The 20,583-nt window shown below is 36.4% G+C and overlaps 1 protein-coding gene across 1 annotated transcript in view; it reads right to left on the bottom strand.

Moving 5' to 3' along the window:
• The window catches only part of LOC128865233 (uncharacterized), a 237,389-nt gene that overhangs the window by 79,070 nt on the left and 137,736 nt on the right, over nucleotides 1-20,583 (bottom strand). Inside the window, exons 4-5 of the mRNA XM_054105358.1 lie at nucleotides 7,951-8,241; nucleotides 7,419-7,494 (exon numbers count right to left, since the gene is read on the bottom strand). Coding sequence (XP_053961333.1) covers nucleotides 7,419-7,494; nucleotides 7,951-8,241 — 367 coding nt within the window. The remainder of the gene's footprint in view (nucleotides 1-7,418; nucleotides 7,495-7,950; nucleotides 8,242-20,583) is intronic.

Raw genomic sequence — 20,583 nt, 5'->3', positions numbered from 1 at the left:
CCTGTTTTCAAAGAAAAAGGGGTGTTCCTACCTAACCGCACTGCACAAGAATAGTGGCCAGAATTAGAGCGTGGCCGAGTCTAAGATCTCTACATTTTCAAATTGCATTCAATATTATTGCTTTGCAACTGGTTTGCTGTTTGCCAGATAATTCTATTCGACGAAGATTGGAACAAACGTCAAAGCTTACTTTCCTTGATTTCGTCCACCAGACCAGTTCTCGGTATCTACTAATCGGTTTTGTCACTGCATCAAATTTTATCAAACTCTGATAATTATGGAAAGAGTTTGTTGCATTGTTGGTAATGACCCAGAGGTGGAAGTCTATTTTGGGTATCTTGGACCAATAAAATATTTGTAAATATTTATTTGTCTACAACAGACTATATTCCTATGACTAACTACAAAGTATTTGGATGAATAATGCATTGGATAATGAGCTGCTGTGTTTTATAGTAAATAGTAAGTAATAAAACTTATTTGTTTGGGAAACAATTTACTCAAGAAGCATGTTCAATCCTGAAGTATCAAAAAAAAATTGATTCTAAAAATTAAAAAAAAGAACCGAACATATTCCATTGTAAAAACTTTATACCATCTCAAAATTAAAATTTTTTTTTAATTGTTTCAGTTTACCTCTTCTTATACTCCTGCCTACACATAAACCAGCTTTTAGAAAAGTCGACGCCAATGTGCCAAATACGTCAATCACTTGACGTGGAGTCGCTCACAGATGGGGTCACATTTAGTTGTTCATTGTGTCGTATACGTAACTAATTTTTATGAGATCGCATGGATTTTTACACACTTTTATAAAAATGGCAAATATTGTAGCACAAAGTAACATAGGGTTAAGAATTGATATCTAAAATTGCAGTTTTGTTTCTTCTACCCAGAAATAGAGCTAAGCTTGAAAAATTTATATATTTAAAGTGGCTTAGTCCACCTACATATATGAGTATTTTTATTTGACACATTTAGTGCATTTTTCAAACGGCAGTCATGTATAAAATTTCCAGTTTCATTTTTCAACAACAAACAAATTCAGTTTGCGTTTTTAATATTCTAATTTTCAAATTACAAGAAAATTGCCGGAATCCATTTTTCTCTGCTTCAAATATCAAAAGTAAAACTTAACTCTTTTAAACACAAAGTTTTCTATGCAAATGTATGCCTACCAGCAGCAGGAACAGATGTTTATTGAGGGTAGTTGGAATTCAGTTTCTAGATATTTTCCTCTAACGTATCTGCCGTCATGCCAATGCCAGCATTCAGGTAGGCAGGCAGGCAGGTAGGCATTTAAGTTCATTCAATTGCATTGCATCACAGGCATACGCGTACACACATATACATAGGCACATAAACGCATACATGCATATGTGAATGTATGGTTGTAAATTATTCAAGGTAGTTTTGCTTTGTTCCGAGTTCTAAGTAATTTTTTTCCTTAGAACTGCAAGTTTAGTTGAAATATATGCACACACACATACACACATACATACGTGAATGAATTTTCAACTGGTTGAAACACTTTTTGCTACAAAACTCGTACTGCCAAACGCACCTTTCAAATTAGCAAACGTAGAACTTTGCGTTCGATTTTGAACAAATGTTTTTTCTTCCTTAGAAAAATGTTAAGGTAGTTCAGAAAAAAAATCTAACAAAGTATTGAGTAATTTTTCAACTTATCACTTTTGTTGCCGTAAAGTATTGTGAAAGCAGAAGCCAGTAGCCAATATTACCGGAGAAATTTCAAAGTTTTTTTTTTTGGAGGGTTGTGTGGTGTACCAACTTCAAAACACTGGAGTTACTTTAAAGTGAAATTGATTTATAGTTTAACTCTGTTTTGTCGGAGGACAGGTTTGTTAAAAAATCCTCATCACGACCACTGACTGTGGAGTCTAAAATATATACAATAAGTTACTTAAAAGATTCGCAGCAACTAAAATAAATGCTAAGGAAAGAGACATGGGCCTGTAAATAACTCTAAGACCAACACTAAATTTAGATATAGCGCATTAAGATTATCGATATTCTGATTCTGCATAAACCTTGCGTACACTCTTGTTACACCGCAGTGTTATTTTTAGTCTTAAAGCATTCGGTGTAGAAAGTTTGATAGAGCACCTAAGGGAGTTTACGAATTGCTCTAATACTCTCTTGTAGAAAAAAAGGCCAACCATTTTCAATATTTTAATATTAGAATGTTCAAAAAAGGCATACAGACTTTTAAAAGAGATTCAAGGTACCAGTTTGTCATTAGAAGCAAGAACGGAGTTTACTGCACTGACAACCCTTTAAATAACTCCCTGTGTCCGAAACTCCGATCGTCGTACCAAAATTAATAAGAATGCAATCAATACATGGTTTTCATGGCCTCCTCTTGCCTCGTCGGGCTATGGTGGGAAACAAATTATGAGCTTCGTGTGACCAGAAAAACTAGGCAGGTTTTCAAAGAAATATCGTGGATGTTGAATGCAGAATATGCAGAAAATATTTTATTCCATTATGCATTTTACACACAACCGTTACCATAAGTGGTAAAAAAATAAATAAACGTCGATGATATCTAGACACAAAACCGTGGCAACATCAAAATGGGTTTGCGAGATTTCGATGTCGAAATTTTTGATTTCATTACAGTGGAAAAGTATTATTAGCGTCAAGAGATTGGATCAATCTTGCAGAGAGATATTTTATTTGTCGGCTCCTTTCGATATTTGGATCAAAAAGTGATACTTTCGTATCCACTTAGCATTAGTTGTTGTGAAAATGTAAAAAAATTCTTGAGCAAATAAAATATTGTAAGCAATATATTCACGAATTTCGACATACTCTTGTGCTCACACAATCAAGTTACTTGATCTAACTAAATGACTTCCGAACATTCGGTTTATATGGAAGAAAATTGTCAACGTTGCATGCAAGAAAAAAGATTATCAAAAACCAGCGCGGTTGGGCGAATTCACTACACTTCACTGGCGTTGACGTTCAAATCTGCATACGCAGAATTTTTCTAAGGATTCTGATTAAAAAGTTGAAAACCTTAAAATTCATTTTTTTAGTTCTTTTATTTATTGCGGTTTTTGAACAAAATTTGTAGCATTGATTTAGATGGGTTTTGCTATAATACTTTTTCTTATATTTTCATAAAAATTTACGAAAAAAGTTTGACTTGATTATGTGGCTACAAGTGTAGAAAATATTGTTTTCAGATGTGGCGCTTCCTAAATAATTAAATAAATACTTATCTACTTACAATTATATTTGCAAAACATTTCAGAAATTTATTTCACTATTGAAAGTGTCATTAAAATGCATTTGCATTTAGAAAACTATTCGTTTTCATCAATACCATATTTACATATTGAAATGCTGCTATGATTTTGTTCAATTTTATATGCGCGCATGCCTCAAAATCGTATAAAAGTAATCACATTTTTATTTTATATTTTTTCAAAAAACATATTTACATACATTGATGATGAAAATTTAATAGAGATACTATGAATTGGTGATGGGAAAAAGCTTACCTCGAATTAAATGATTTAGGTTTTTTTGAAAAAGGAAAATGCGCAAATGCGTATTCTTTGACAAATTGAATGGCTCAAATTTGTATTAGAATACACAGTTGCCTATTTTCACTGAAATTCTTTCAATTATTGCCCAAAATCAAAGTTTTACAAAGCGAAACATTTACGCGGCTATTTCGGACTTGAATAGTTAAAGCGCCCTTTTGAATACATTTTTTATTTTTATTTTCATTTGTATTTTTTTTGATTTTTGGTTTGTACGAAATTGTTTTTTAGCTTAAACAATTTTCGTTTGATTGGTGAGTGGGTAAAGTGGGTGAGCTTTGTATTTTCTCTTTTTTTTTGGTAACTACAGTTTGGAATGAATAAATCTGCAGTTTGCTTTTGAACCGTCTAAACTGTCAATTCGCATGAATTCGATGAATTAGAGTGGAAATGAGTTTTAGTAAGAAAAATTAGAGATTTTCGACTGTGCAATTCTAAGAGTTTATAGGTATGGTTATTTCTGTATGGGCTTTGTTGTAGTTGTGTTATGTTTGTTTTAAAGCAAAAGCGTTTTAGGAAATTATTGAGATAGGAAAGTAGAGAAATAACAAGTAAATTGTTAATAGGAACTCAAGTAATTAGCACTGCCTCCAGAATAATTTTCTTCTTTATTTACTTGCAGCTTTAAGAGTACAAATGTTTAACACAAATAACACAATTTTACTACCAAATGACCCCTTTACTTTTCTGCCGAATCGGCTATACCTAGGAGCTTTGGCACACTTTGCGCGATTTACAGATATACCACATTTCTCCCCCTTTTCCCTCACTGCCCACTTTGCTGCCGCTCCAGTAACTCGCCTCAGAACATAAATTCAATTAAAGTGGCAAAAACTGCCCGCAAACGCTGAACATTAAATTACATAAATGCCAATAAAATCTGCAAACCCAATGCGCTATAAATTCTCTTGGTGGCGGCGCGGCGACTGTTGCCTGCTTGCGGATTTTAAGGCTTACCACCAGACTTTCAGGTGGGACGGTAGGTTAGTGAAATTTCGGTAGTTCCTTCACACTGGTATCTCTGTATGTGCCCAAGTATTTATGCTTCTGTTTGCCGTATAAATACTTGCGCATAGCCAGTTAGCTGGCACTAAATTTTAAGTTGTCTATTTTTTGGGGGAAGTAAAATGATACTTACAGTTGCGAACTGTTGGAGTTTTACTCGCAGTTAAGGCTGTGAAAGGAAAATGTTATCCAAAATAGCAATTGAAAAATGAGTGCATAAATCAAGCGCGCTGGCGGTTAAACGAGTACTAAAAAGTATATTACATACGCTTGATCAAGAGAAAATATGGAGTTAGGCTTGAGTTTCTGGCTGAAAAGAGGCCAACAAAGGGCTTAACTGGAATAGCTTTAAATTATAAATTTATTTATGGTTTTTATTTATTGTTTTTTTATTTAACTTCTGAAAACCAAATAATCGTTCTGCAAAATTTCGCTTTGAAAGCAGAAAATCGCTGAAATTGAAGCTAGTGGGCATAACTCATACGCCCTGCCAACCCGTTCACTTTACTAATGTTCAATACAGAGTAATTTATAAAATGCAGTAAGTGTTCGTTTAGAAAAGTTCGCTCCATATTTTTGTCGTTGGCTTATTGCAATTCAAATAGCAGCCAGATACGACTGAATTTCAGTAAACCTATCAAGTCTAATATTTTTATTTGTTTTTCATTTACTTGAAATATAATTGTAAATAATCATAGTCCAAATTAAGGCAACTAGCAGCATAGACCATCAGCCTATCAGCTTGAGTCAAGTCTAATAGGGCGTGAATGTTACTTCTGTTTCTGACCTGAAGCGCCTATTGCCCTAATGCTTAACTCTCCACAGCGGATGGCCTTCTGAATTCGATTAAGAACGTCTCAAATCAGTTTTGAAGGAGAACGGTCACCAGAACCTATCGTTCCGAAAAAATGAACTGCAATCATAAAACTATTTTCAAGCATCTTTATTTGATAGGATTATTCAGAAAATTGGGAGCCTGGGTGCTTCACGAGCTCATTGAAAAATACAAAAAAAGTCGCCTTCAAATTGCTTCTTTTCACAACAAACGAAATATACGGTCACAAACATAGGTTTTTGTACCGAATCGTCGCAAGATATGAGAAATGGTGCCTATACATCAGTATGAAGCAAAAAAAAGGAGTAGGTGGCTCCAGTAGATACGCCAAAGCCAAGAGCCAAGCCGGATCTTCATCCAAAGAAGATCATGGCATGTATTTGGTGGGACTGAGAGGGCATGATGCAATAAGAAATGCCACGGTCAACAAGGAGCTTCACATTGCCTAGCTACACGGACTGAATGAGGCTATTCAATTGAACAAACCTAATCGGCATGGTCAAACATTCCTCCTTAACGACAACGTCAGGCCACGTGTTGCACAAAGCTGCCATTCAAGAGCTCGAATGGGAGTTCATTCAACATCCGCCGGAGAGTACGGACCTTGCACCAACCGATTATCATCTTTCCCTGTCCCTGTCAAACCATATGAAGGGCATTGCCTTCGATAACAAAGCCGCCCTTAAAAACTGGCTCAAGAACTTCTTTGACACCAGACCAAGCGATTTTTGGCAGAACGGTATCAACAAATTGGTCGAGAGGTGGGAAGAGATTGTAAACAGCAACGGCGAATATATAATTGATTAATATTGATATAATTATTGGCTTTTGTTCAAATAAAAAGTCTTTGGTAAAAACGCTACGAATTTGTTCCCCAACCTAATACTTTTCAGTAAAGTTTCCATATAAAATTGTTTTTTCATTATGTTAAGTAGTAAGCATTTCGTTATAAATCGTAAACTCAAAACTTTATCAACTGCCATTTTCAACTGTCAGCACTTGTTTCAAATTCTGTTGATGATTTTTATTAATTATTTACAATTTAACTAAAAACAGAAAAAATTTGACAATTGAACCAACACCTAGAAAAGGTGGATGTACTAGCAAACACAAAAATGCTTCTTTTTAAATAATTTTAAAAACCTACTATCTCGAAAACGCTTAAGTTTTGGATGGCTTGTTGCTTAACCAAATGAATGACAAATGACCCAAATAATAATATCTGGAAGTGCCTAGGACGCCTTTCGCGGTAGTCCGTACATCGACGCAAAGTGGGCACTCATTCGTTCAAAGTAAAAGTAAGCTAGCATTTGATAGTATTTTTATATATAAATATATTTTGATTTTGAACTTAGTTTTTGCTATTAATTAATTTCAGTAAAATATCAGTGCTAATTCATTAAATTCGGCAGAAAAGTGTTGGGGAAAGCGTATTCCCTATACTTTTTGGTCTTGCACATACTTTTCCAGAGTTGTGGGGCTGTTGAAAAATTGCTGTATCCATTATGCAAGCGTTCGGTTCAAAGTAAGCTGTAGAGTTAGGAAACAAGGGAATGTTTAGACTTAGAGTAGAGATACATGAAGTGAGAGGGTAGTGAAAAATCGCTTCTGTAGTTTTCGTTAATGACGAAATTTGATAGTAGAATGATAAAGGAAGCAATGCGAAAAGTTTTGATCTGTAAGCCTTGACATGTTTGTTGTTATTTGTACGTATGTAGAGCTGAATACTTATAGATACATATCTTTATAAAGAAGCACAAGAGCTTGAAGCATTTTATGAGTAGAGTAAAGAGTTAGTAGATTTGTATTTATTACCGCCAGAAGGAGGTATGCCCTTATTTTTTATGAGAGTGTGTGCGTGTGTACACATATGAATGAATTTTTGATGTCCTCTGTTTGAGGCAAAATTACAGCAACAACGACAATCTGTGCTTGTGTCACCTAGTTATACACAAACACAACAACAACTACTACAGAGGTTCTAGTATGGCGCTACTCACCCAATAGTTCCCACTCGCCGTTGAGCACGTAACTGCTGATATCACCGCCAGTTTCATCTTGTAATTGCAAGTCCAGCTGTTGAAAGTGCGGAGTATGATTAATAAATACACCAGTTTTCAAGATGTTTTGAATGCAAACTCTTTATAAAAACAAAATAAGAAATTAAAATTTCGTTCAAATTATTCAAAATCGTATAAAAATTAGTTGACAAAAAACATTCGCTGCATAAAAAATTAAATGCTGCATACTTCCTTGCGATGCATTGAGTATTTACAACTTTACTTGACCAGAATTTTTTCATTTCATGGCATTTTCATCCCCACCGCTGGTCACCCTCGTCTTGCCGTATGGATTTCCACTTCCCGTGGGGAACACTTCATTCTCTCAATCCGATTGTTCACTTCATTTAGCATTTTAATTTCTATATACATACATGGGCTTGTGTATAAATATCTATGGTACTGTGTGCGTTACAAGTATGTGTATGCGTGTGTGTACTTATATGTTTATTGGTTGTCATCTGATTCAAACCTGAAATCCATCGTAAGTCCAGCTGCCGAACTTCATTTCGCAGCGTTGATCATCGAACGGAAACCACGTGATGTCGATTTTGCAAGTGGACTTGAAAATGCCTGGTGGCACATACAAGCACGAACCGTTATTGCGCACCACCACATTCGTTTGATATGTGCCATCGAAACCCTCGTCGGCGCTGTTGTACATCAGCACATCCGGTTTCCATATCCGATGCGGCGGAATACGTAAATCTTTAACACCGCCATAATCGGATGTATTCCAACGCAGATTCATATCGTTCCACTCCTGGAGGGCACACATAGAAAAAAAGAGAAAAGTGTGGGTTGTAAAAATGAAGGAAGCAAATATCTGAGCAAATAGGGTGAACCAATTACGTACCCAATATGGTTGAAAGGATTGGGGAGAGTGAGATAAAATGAAATGAAATGGGGTGAAAAGAAATAAAATGTTGTGAGACAAAAAAGAAAAAATAATTAAAAAAAGATAAAATAAAATAAGATGAAAAAAGGATATTAAATGAAATTAAATACAAGAAAATTTATTAGAATAAAATAAAGAACGATAAAATAAAATAAAATAAAATAAAATAAAATAAAATAAAATAAAATAAAATAAAATAAAATAAAATAAAATAAAATAAAATAAAATAAAATAAAATAAAATAAAATAAAATAAAATAAAATAAAATAAAATAAAGTAAAATAAAATAAAATAAAATAAAATAAAATAAAATAAAATAAAATGAAATAAATTAAAATAAAATAAAATAAAATAAAATAAGGGTGCCGCAAGGGCATCTCTCATTAGAGAGTTGACGGGCATGACAACCCCGCGGCCCCTAGTCACGACCCCGCACGGACATCCCTCACCGAGGGGTGCTGGAAGTAACGACTCCACGGCTCCGAAGTTTCAGCGAAGAAGAAAACATACCGCTAAAATGCCTAACATGCCGGCTGTGTGAATGCATGTCTGAAGGACACAGTTAACCCAGAAGGAAATCTGTAAACCACCTGGCAGAAGGTTTAAAATGCAATTACCCGTTTCGAAAAACGGAGAGCCGCATTATAGAGGAATCTAATGATTGCAGCCGAGCGAGGATATTCGCTCAAGTGTCGGCAGAAGCCACGGCTGCCGGCGAGGGCTCTGCTCATCGGCATCAGATAGCGGAGTCGCCAGTGGTACAACAACAACAACACGAAAACCCCAACACTGCGACAAGTGTTTCTCAAGTTAATCTTGGGACCACAAGAGCAGGCCGTGTTAGACAGCGTATTCAATGGACAACGGAAATGAATGAATATGTCCTGCGCTGCTACTACATTTCCACAAATTGTGAAGAACCGGAGCACATGACGACCTATCGTGAGAGAATGCTAGACCTGTTTCTAAGAAGATATAGACATCTGAATGGGAAGCTAACCGAAAATAGCCTTGCTACAAGAAAAAAAGCAATCTTCCAACACGAATATGTAAGAAAAGAAAAGCAAGAGGAAATTAAAAGTGCAATACGCAACGAGCTACGAGGAGTGGAAGGAAGCGAAGAAGAAATAACACCAGAGATAACCGAGGCACGCAACCCACAGCCTGAAGATTTAGCGGAATTTACCAACGTACAACCTGAACTTAACTTGATCTATGAAAGTATTGAAAGCGATGGTCCAGAAACTAATGAAGAACGGGAGGTGAAAGATATTTTCCTTAATTATCTGGCGAATTATGAAGGTATGGATCCTTTGCTAAGACCAAGGATACCCCGATTAGGCGAATCGGAAAAATTAAACGAAGTGGTTAAAACACTTAACTCGAAAATTCTGCCAGCATATGTCGCCAATAGCACCAACTTGGAATATGTTAACACTCTCTTTTATGTTTCTGCTCTTACTACTGTACGATTACTGGGGAAGCACCCAAAGGTACAGACATTTAAAAATAAAACAACGCAAAAAACGCCAGTAGTCCCCAGGTGGCAAAGAAGACTCGAAACACGAATTGCCGGTCTAAGAGAATCTATAGGGAGGCTTACTTCATTTAAAAATGGGGCTAAATCTAAAAGGTTGTTAAGGCATGTATCTAGTATCATCGCGCCGCTTAAGCCTCAGACTGTGGGTCTTGACCAATTATCAGAGATAATTGATAGGAAAGTACAGCAACTCGCCGCTTACTCAAAGCGATTAAGAAGATACCTCAAAAGTAATCAGAGGCGGAAGGAAAACCAGCTTTTCCACAAAAATCAAAAAAGCTTTTATAGAAATCTGCAACAAAACAGCAATGCAGAATCTCAGACATTATATCCACAACAACAAGAGTTAGAGCAGTTTTGGGAGAAAATATGGGCACAAGCAAAACTCTTCAATGCTGATGCGAATTGGTTAGCCAAAGAAAAAGAAAAAGCGGATAACGTTGCACCAATGCACTTCTACGACATAAAAGCAGAAGAAATAAAGAATAATATATGTACTTCAGCTAACTGGAAATCCCCTGGCCTAGACCAGCTACACAACATATGGCTTAAAAAGCTCTCAGTAATGCACGAAGCACTCGCAAGATGCTACAACGAGCTACTGAAAAATATAGCTGCTATCCCAGAATTTCTCACTGCCGGAGTAACTTATCTTCTTCCAAAGGACGCACCATCTGCTGATCCAGCAAAATACCGCCCAATTACTTGCTTGAGCACGACATACAAACTCTTGACGAAAATTATCGCTAACCGAATATATGAACACTGTGAAAGTAACAGCATTTTATGTGAAGAACAGAAAGGTTGCAGGAAGCGCACAATGGGCTGTAAAGATCAGCTTATTATAGACACTGTTATCACAGGAGTAGCTCTGAGAAGAAGGCGGAATTTAAGCGTCGCATTTATTGACTACAAAAAAGCTTTTGATTCAATGCCGCATGATTACCTATTAGAGATATTAAGAATATACAAAATCGATGCTGCCACTGTTGCCCTCTTGGGCCGCTTAATGAGCAAGTGGAATACAAAACTGGTTCTAAATGGAACTGTTTCGAAACAGATTTCAATCAAACGTGGTATATTCCAAGGGGATGCCTTAAGCCCGTTATGGTTCTGCATTGGTCTCAATCCACTTAGCAGGCTTCTCACACTTAAACAAAATGGCTTTATACTCAAAACTGAAGTAAGAGAGCACACGTTCAACCATCTTCTGTTTGTTGACGACTTGAAACTGTACGCAAACAAAAAGCATAAGCTATATGAGCTGATAGATGCCACTAAAGCTTTTAGCGATGACGTGGGAATGGAATTTGGACCAGATAAGTGCAAAATAATACATTTGATTAGAGGTCAGCTTGATGAATCCGAAGAAAACTACGCAGTAGACCAAAATACGATTATAGACAACTTGCATAGCAGCGAATCTTATAAATATTTAGGATTTCTGCAACTTAAAGGAATCAACCACACGCTAGTAAAGCAAAACCTCATTAAAAAATTTGAGGCACGACTGAAAGCTATATTAAAAACTAGTCTGAACAGTGGAAATAAATGCAAGGCAATCAATACCTGGGCCATACCTCTTTTGACATACTCGTTTGGAGTAATAAAATGGTCTCAGACAGACATCCTTCGGATGGCAGATAATGGCTTTACCCCGCTAAGTCTGATGGAGCAGAATATCCCAGTACCTGAGGGGGTTAAATCCCCAGCAGAAATGATCGCAGCATGAAAGGCAAAAACAATACACGGTGCCCATCCGCATGATCTCGAAATGGAATGGATAGACGCACAGTCATCCAATTTATGGTTGAAAAGAGGAAAACTATTTTCTGAAACAGAAGGTTTCGCAATCGCTATCCAAGACCGAGTTATTCCAACAAGGAATTTCCGAAGGTCGATACATGGCGAGGCAATAGAAGATAGATGCCGAAGGTGCGGCATTTACGGTGAAACAATCGACCATATAATTGCTGGATGTAGCGTACTTGCCCCCCGTGAATATGTCATGAGACATAACAATATAGCAAAGATCCTCCACCAACAACTTGCGATCAAACACGGTCTCTTACAAGCAGAAGTCTTGTATTTTAAATATGAACCAAAGGCAATAATCGAAAATGCAAATTTTAAACTGTACTGGGACAGATTTATATCCACAGATCAAACAGCAGCTGCCAACAAACCTGACATTATCTTGTTCGACAAGACAAATAAAACGATCGAAGTAATCGATATAGCGGTGCCCCTTAATCGCAACATCCAAAGCACATACTCCACCAAAGTATCGAAGTATGCAGCTCTGGCCATAGAACTTAAACGGATGTACAAAGCGAGGGAAGTGAATATAATACCAATAATTATATCTTCCACTGGATTAGTGCCTAAGCATTTAATAAAAAACTTGAAGAAGTATGACTGCCAACACCTCTTAGAAGACATGCAGAAGTCGACCATACTGGACACATGTGCAATAGTTCGTAGATTTTTAAATATTTAAGCAATAGCAATCGCATGGGCGTAGAACTTGGACTACGCTCCACCAGAGCACAATCCCTTGAAAATTTTATCCGGGATGTGTAATCTCCGGCAATAGCCGAGATGGATTAAGCTCAAATAAAATAAAATAAAATAAAATAAAATAAAATAAAATAAAATGAAATAAAATAAAATTAAATTACGTGGTATATTCCAAGGGGATGCCTTAAGCCCGTTATGGTTCTGCATTGGTCTCAATCCACTTAGCAGGCTTCTCACACTTAAACAAAATGGCTTTATACTCAAAACTGAAGTAAGAGAGCACACGTTCAACCATCTTCTGTTTGTTGACGACTTGAAACTGTACGCAAACAAAAAGCATAAGCTATATGAGCTGATAGATGCCACTAAAGCTTTTAGCGATGACGTGGGAATGGAATTTGGACCAGATAAGTGCAAAATAATACATTTGATTAGAGGTCAGCTTGATGAATCCGAAGAAAACTACGCAGTAGACCAAAATATTATTATAGACAACTTGCATAGCAGCGAATCTTATAAATATTTAGGATTTCTGCAACTTAAAGGAATCAACCACACGCTAGTAAAGCAAAACCTCATTAAAAAATTTGAGGCACGACTGAAAGCTATATTAAAAACTAGTCTGAACAGTGGAAATAAATGCAAGGCAATCAATACCTGGGCCATACCCCTTTTGACATACTCGTTCGGAGTAATAAAATGGTCTCAGACAGACATCCTTCGGATTGAAACGCTGATACGCACCACTTTCACAAAGTTCCAAAGCCATTACCCTCAAAGCGCTGTGGAAAGAATATCGCTTCCTCGAAACGTTGGTGGGAGAGGAATCATTAATATAGCGCGCCTACACTTGTCGCAAACTTTGAAGTTACGTACATATTTTCTAAGCAGCGAGTCCCATCTATTTAAAGCTATCGCTATGGCAGATAATGGCTTTACCCCGCTAAGTCTGATGGAGCAGAATATCCCAGTACCTGAGGGGGTTAAATCCCCAGCAGAAATGATCGCAGCATGGAAGGCAAAAACAATACACGGTGCCCATCCGCATGATCTCGAAATGGAATGGATAGACGCACAGTCATCCAATTTATGGTTGAAAAGAGGAAAACTATTTTCTGAAACAGAAGGTTTCGCAATCGCTATCCAAGACCGAGTTATTCCAACAAGGAATTTCCGAAGGTCGATACATGGCGAGGCAATAGAAGATAGATGCCGAAGGTGCGGCATTTACGGTGAAACAATCGACCATATAATTGCTGGATGTAGCGTACTTGCCCCCCGTGAATATGTCATGAGACATAACAATATAGCAAAGATCCTCCACCAACAACTTGCGATCAAACACGGTCTCTTACAAGCAGAAGTCTTGTATTTTAAATATGAACCAAAGGCAATAATCGAAAATGCAAATTTTAAACTGTACTGGGACAGATTTATATCCACAGATCAAACAGCAGCTGCCAACAAACCTGACATTATCTTGTTCGACAAGACAAATAAAACGATCGAAGTAATCGATATAGCGGTGCCCCTTAATCGCAACATCCAAAGCACATACTCCACCAAAGTATCGAAGTATGCAGCTCTGGCCATAGAACTTAAACGGATGTACAAAGCGAGGGAAGTGAATATAATACCAATAATTATATCTTCCACTGGATTAGTGCCTAAGCATTTAATAAAAAACTTGAAGAAGTATGACTGCCAACACCTCTTAGAAGACATGCAGAAGTCGACCATACTGGACACATGTGCAATAGTTCGTAGATTTTTAAATATTTAAGCAATAGCAATCGCATGGGCGTAGAACTTGGACTACGCTCCACCAGAGCACAATCCCTTGAAAATTTTATCCGGGATGTGTAATCTCCGGCAATAGCCGAGATGGATTAAGCTCAAATTAAATTAAATAAAATGAAATAAATTAAAATAAAATAAAATAAAATAAAATAAAATAAAATAAAATAAAATAATTCTTGTCATATAGTCCGAAACTTTTTACAGTAAACGTTTTTCTTGTTAGTAAATTTGTTAACTATTTTGTATAATATTTATATATATATTTAATTGTAATATTTTGTACCTGTTATAATTTATTGGCTTGCAGCGTAGCTGTCGCCAATTAATGTAAAACACTCCTTTTTTGGGAAGCAATAAAAAGAAAAAAAAAAATAAATAAAATAAAATAAAATACCAACAGGTCGATATTTGCCGAAACGGAGGGTACCATTTTCGCCATACAAGATGGTGTGATTCCAACGAGAAATTACATTAAATACGTAATACGAGATCCAAATGCCGCTGCAGACAGATGTCGAAGATGTAATAGTCGAAGTGAGACATTAGACCACGTGCTAGCGGGATGCACCACACTGGCAAACTCTATGTACCTGAAGCGACATAATGACATCGCGAAAATAATCCATCTAAAACTGACGCAGATGTACAACTTCAATCCAAGCAAAATACCGTACTTCAGATACACCCCAGAACCTGTTCAAGAAGACTCCAACTACCTTCTATATTACGACCGAACAATTTTAACAAACGCCACAAGAGACCACAATAGGCCAGATATTTTCCTTATTGATAAATCTCAAGCGACTGGTTTTATAATTGATATTGCTGTTCCTCTAAACAGAAACATGCAAAAAACATATGCAGAAAAAATATCCAAATATTCTGACTTAGGCATTGATGTCAAACGCCAGTGGAAGCTAAGGAAGGTGCAACTTAGCAGACAACGTCAAAACTCTTCAACTCCCAGAATATTTAATTTTCGACATGCAGAAAGCAGCTTTACTCAATTCTTGTCATATAGTCCGAAACTTTTTACAGTAAACGTTTTTCTTGTTTGTAAAATTTTTAACTATTTTATATAATATTTATAGACATTAATTTAATTGTAATCTTTGTACCTGTTATAAATTATTGGCTTGCAGCGAAGCTGTCGCCAATTAATGTAAATCACTCCTTTATTGGGATGCAATAAAAAAAAAATAAAAATAAAATAAAAAAAATAAAATAATTTGAATAAAATAAAATAATTTAAATAAAATAAAATAAAATAAAATAAGATAATATAAAATAAATCAAAGCAAAATTATATAAAACGCCTTTATTAGTTGACAATGCCTTTATCTGTTTGCTCCGTTCTTAGGCTTCAGATCTTAAAGAACTTATTTCATATTCTAAAAAATTTTTCTCATATTTTCTCAAAGATGTTGTAGTAATTTTTGAATCGAGTTTCTTTTTCTCAAGTCCCATCAACCTTCATTCATTCCACATTATTTCAAAATGATGATCGCTCTTAGGTGTGGTGAACGTAATAGAAATAAATTACCGCTAAGTTGGAATACGAAATTGATTAAAAAGTTCTTGGGAGAATTCGGAAAATTCAAAATATAAGTAATTCCTCAAAAGTGATATTATCGCCTTCACATTACTCCACATCAACTGTAACGAACTTATATCAGCGTTTAATCCAGTACTCGAAACATTTTTGGAACTCTATTTCCAGTATAACCATCTGAGCCGGCTTCGATTTTTTCCATTACTTCCTTGAGGCTATTAGAACGCGTTCTCCGTATTGTTTTAGTGGTTTTTGGACTCGGTGAAACAGAAAAAAATGGGAGGGAACAATATCAAGTGAATTCGATGGCTGCTGGATGGTATTTGTTTCGTTCTTGGTCGACAATTCACGGATAATGAAGGCACTGTGCGACGGTGCGCTACCATCAGCTGTCCTACAAATCGTTTCTTTTTTTGTTTAATGGATCTATCCTATTCCTATTCCCTCTTATAGCTGCCACCTGCTATTAATTTAATTTAATTCAAGGACACATTGATAGTAATTAATGAATTCTCTTGTCCTAGTGAAAACTTTACGAAGCTCTTACGCTTTTTACCTCAAAATCTCAAAAGCGGATTTCTCGCCCAATGCACTTAATTTTCCGGTTTTTCGTGAATTTAATGAGAGCCCCAATTCCATTCAAAACAAAAAATTATTTGTCGTTTTTGTAGAATGCATCATCTACATTTATGAATTTATAGATTATTTTAGTCATAATTCTTTTATTTATTTTATACAAAAAGTTGTATTAGTAGTAGTAGTATAATTAATGATCACTAAGAATTTTTGTGTTTTTGATTATAAATAAAGAAATAATTACCCGAGCCGAGTGCTGTACAGTGTTATTGAAAAATCTCAAAATTAATTAAGAAAAAAAAATTAATAAAAATAAAGCAAAATAAATTTCCTACACAGAAATTAATGGATTTCTAGAAACCCACATTTTTTTTTCTGCTAGCAATTCAAGTATATTCAGAAAAGCCATCTGAAGCAATTTTCTTCTATTTCATTATTAACAAAAAATCACCAAAATTGCTTTCTGAATAATTCAATATTCTCCATTTATATGCATAAATGAATATTTTCACTTACAGACTCTTTGTAGAGCTTTATAAATATTTTTGTACAAGATAATAACAACAAATGGCCCTTTATTGATTCTAATTGAAAAGTCACAATACACTTTACTTAAGTGCTGCCACACTTAGGCACTGCAGAATTATTAGATCTACACATTTTTCAATTATTGCAACATGAAACTAATTTACTTAATCGAGACAGAGGAAAAAGTAAGTGCGGGTAGCAAAAATTTTCCAAACGAATTGGTTAAATTGAAGTATTCTCAGGCATGGACTGCTGCTAGGGAGCACGTAAGTGTGCACACATACATATACAAGGGTACTTGGGCATCTGTGTATTATATTCACATTTGAGCTCTTGCCGTAGTGGTAATAGTTGTGTACAGTCAGTGAGCTGATGGAGAAAGCAGCTTGTGGGGTACTGGCAGATGCGGTTAACTGCATAAAATATTTTTCAAACAAATATGTGAAATGTGGCAAAAGCAGCAACAAATCGATGAGGTAGTAGAAGTGAGACCACACGGATATGCCATGGCTTAGGTACAAGTGCGCTTGTGTGCGATTACACAGTACATTCCTTCACTCGGCTGCTGCCAGTACGCCAGTACGCCAATATGCTAGTATGTAAATCTGTCTGTCTATTCGCTTCTTGCTGCCGGGCATGGCGTGACATGCTATGCGAATTTTCCATTATCACAAAAATGCAAACAAGATAAGTTTAATGCATTTCCGTTAACCACAGAGTGCAGCAATAAAACCAACAGCACAACAACACAACAGCAGTCGTAATATAGCAAACTGCAACAACAACAAAATTGTTGTCAACAACAACAGCCAATGTGCATAATACTGTTAAGTGTATTTGTGCTTATAAGTAACCGCACTCCGCCACATGCGAACGTAATCCAGGATATTGTCAGTTGGTTAAAGAATTCGTTTGCATTAGCTCTTCATAACAAAAGCAAAAAACAAAAAATATTTGCTCTTTGCCTACGGTTCTCCGTATAAGCGCTTGTGTGTGTATGTGTGCACGGCTGTGTGCATGCTCCAATTTCACTTTTCAGTTTTCGCTCGAAATGTCAGTTAATTTGCTCTGGAATCAATTGGTATTTTCCTACCAAAATACGCCATTCAGTTTACATCGAATTGGCAGGATATACAGGAGCAGACAAATAACTTTGAAAACACACTCACACACCTTTACCCCGTTGTAGGTGGTGTAATAAAATATTAAATTGGCACCACTTTTCATGTGGGATTTGGAGTGGAAATGAGTGTAATTTAAAGTGAATGAGGTTGATATTTGGAAACTGCTCAGCAGCATTTAGAAGAGGCAAGGAATTAGGTCAACAGCCAATTTGGTTAGTTGTTTGCGAAAAACGAATTAAAGTTTTTATTTCTTCTTTAAATAAGGAAGTGAAGCAAGCAAGCAAGTATTTATAGAGAAATTTTTGATTAAATATCTAGAAAATGGCAGAAATTGTATATTATTAATTTAAATTAAAATATCCGCAAATGCAGTACACCGTGAGTAACCAATGTGAATAGTTATAAGAAACAAGTTTTTATTTTATTAGGTTAGGTTACAATTTTTGTCCAAAGAGTGGGCATACTTGGACGAAGAAATCAAATTCAACTTTGTGATACCCTTGCAAAGGAGGTAAGGTGGAGAAAACCGATAGGAGAAATGCAGAGAGAGAGAGAGAGAGAGAGGGACAAGAGGGTAGAGTATTTGTTGAGTACGAACGATGACTGAGCTATGCTTGTGTTAACCGATTTAAGCTGTTGATGAAGATCATCAGGTTTTTAATATCAAGGCCTACTCTGTCAGCAGTAGGGCGGGTCGATTTAAAAATCGCTCCCCAACCCCCACTAACTTTGGACGGCCGATCCACCCATGCTAGTGGCACACCCCCTGGAACTCCCCTGGGGGTTCCCCATACAATCATTTCAAAATATCACCATTTTTGGCCTTTACATGAGAAAAGAAACTAAAAAGTTCGACCCAAATTGGGGGACATCAGAATTCGTTTTAGAGGTATGGTTCCTTCGGCAAAGTTTCTTATTTTGATCCCTAGAATATGAATTTCACAGAGCAATGGGCGATTTTTTTGCCTCCCCACAAATCGACCCGGCCTAGTCAGCAGACGTAGCAAAGAAGTGAGAACCCAGATGCCTAAATCCTAACCTACAACAGCAAGGCAGCTAAGGAAAAAGTGCTGAGATGACTCCACTTCATCCTCTATACAGCTGACGCAAAACGGACTCGAAATAATTCCAAGTCTCACAGCATACATGCCCCGCGGATAGTGTCCTATGAGGACACCCACGACATTCGTTAGCTGAGATATTGTCAACCTCTGAAGCTCACTCGAACGCCTCCGATCCACACGTGGCCAGAGGGATCTCGCGACCTTACAAGTTTGTGTACTTGCCCAGCGCACGCTGAGTTAACGCGAAGTTCGTTTTTTCAGGAGCTGACCGCAGGTGCTCATGGAGATATTAATCCTCTTCTTTCGCAAGAAAACTACCTCATAGGTCCCTTATCTGGCCCTCTCATCCGCCTCGTATTTTCCTGCAATGTTGCTATGATCAGGTAGCCAGATGAGTTGTACGTCAAAGTATTCGGATGCGACCGAATGTGAAGCCAGACATTCCGTGACCAGTTTCGACACCCAGGGCCCTATTTGCCGCTTGGCAATCGTAAGAATCTACTTTCTTGGCAGTTATTATACGAGTGAGTCGCTAATCAGCTGCTTCTTTGGATTGCGGCTACTTCAGCTTGAGAGACACTGCAGTGGTTCGGTAACCAGAACCTGAGTCTAATGGGGAGCTTCCGCGGAATTCTCCTCCATCAACCCTTCCTTCCAACTCCAAGCCTGTTGTGTAAAAAATTTGTGAGGCTTCATTTAATTTTTATTCAAAATAAAAGCTAATTAATTTTATTCTCTAGATGTTCTCAACTACTTTACGCACCCATATATATATACATATATATATATATATATTTAGGCATAGTCAAAGGCATTCTATATTCGGAAAAGTGGAACAAATTAATTTTGGTAAGAAAAGATATTGCGTGGGCGTCTGTTGTTGGAATTTTACAGTTTTGAATTTACAAAAAATTTAATCTTCTAGGCTATATCACGAATAATTTTCTAGGGGCTTCTTACCTTAAAAACTCGTAGATTAATAATATGAAAAATATATATTAAACTAATGCTCCAAATTTATACTCGACTTGTTGACTTGACGCTCAGAGATTTGAGAATTTAGTTGAGGGCACAGCTCGCATATATTGGGAAATTAATTTCTTTGAATTGCAAAATGGCTACATGATTTATACAGATGGTTCACAAGTTTCGAAAACTATTGAAATTTCTGTACTCACTAGGAACTAAATTAGCTCTGCATGTAAAAAAATATTTCAAGCTAAGATTTCCTCTTAAGGTAGTAGTATGGTAACTTATTTTGAAAATTTCGAATTTCGGTTTTTTAATTACATATTTTGAAAGTGCGATATATTGGTAATATACTCTACAAATTTTAGACCGAAGTTCGAAATATTGACGAAATTATAGCACATACATGAGAGCGGCTCGTACTTGCGCGGCTCAATTGCTAAAACTTTAAACGCGTTTTTCTCAAAACAACGTTTTTCCGGATGGCCGTCGTGAAACCAAATTTTCTATCTAACAGATTGAACTGAAATTTAG

The sequence above is a fragment of the Anastrepha ludens genome, chromosome 5 (genome assembly GCF_028408465.1).
Source record: "Anastrepha ludens isolate Willacy chromosome 5, idAnaLude1.1, whole genome shotgun sequence".
Lineage (NCBI taxonomy): Eukaryota > Metazoa > Arthropoda > Insecta > Diptera > Tephritidae > Anastrepha > Anastrepha ludens.
This window is presented reverse-complemented; position numbering and strand designations above follow the sequence as displayed.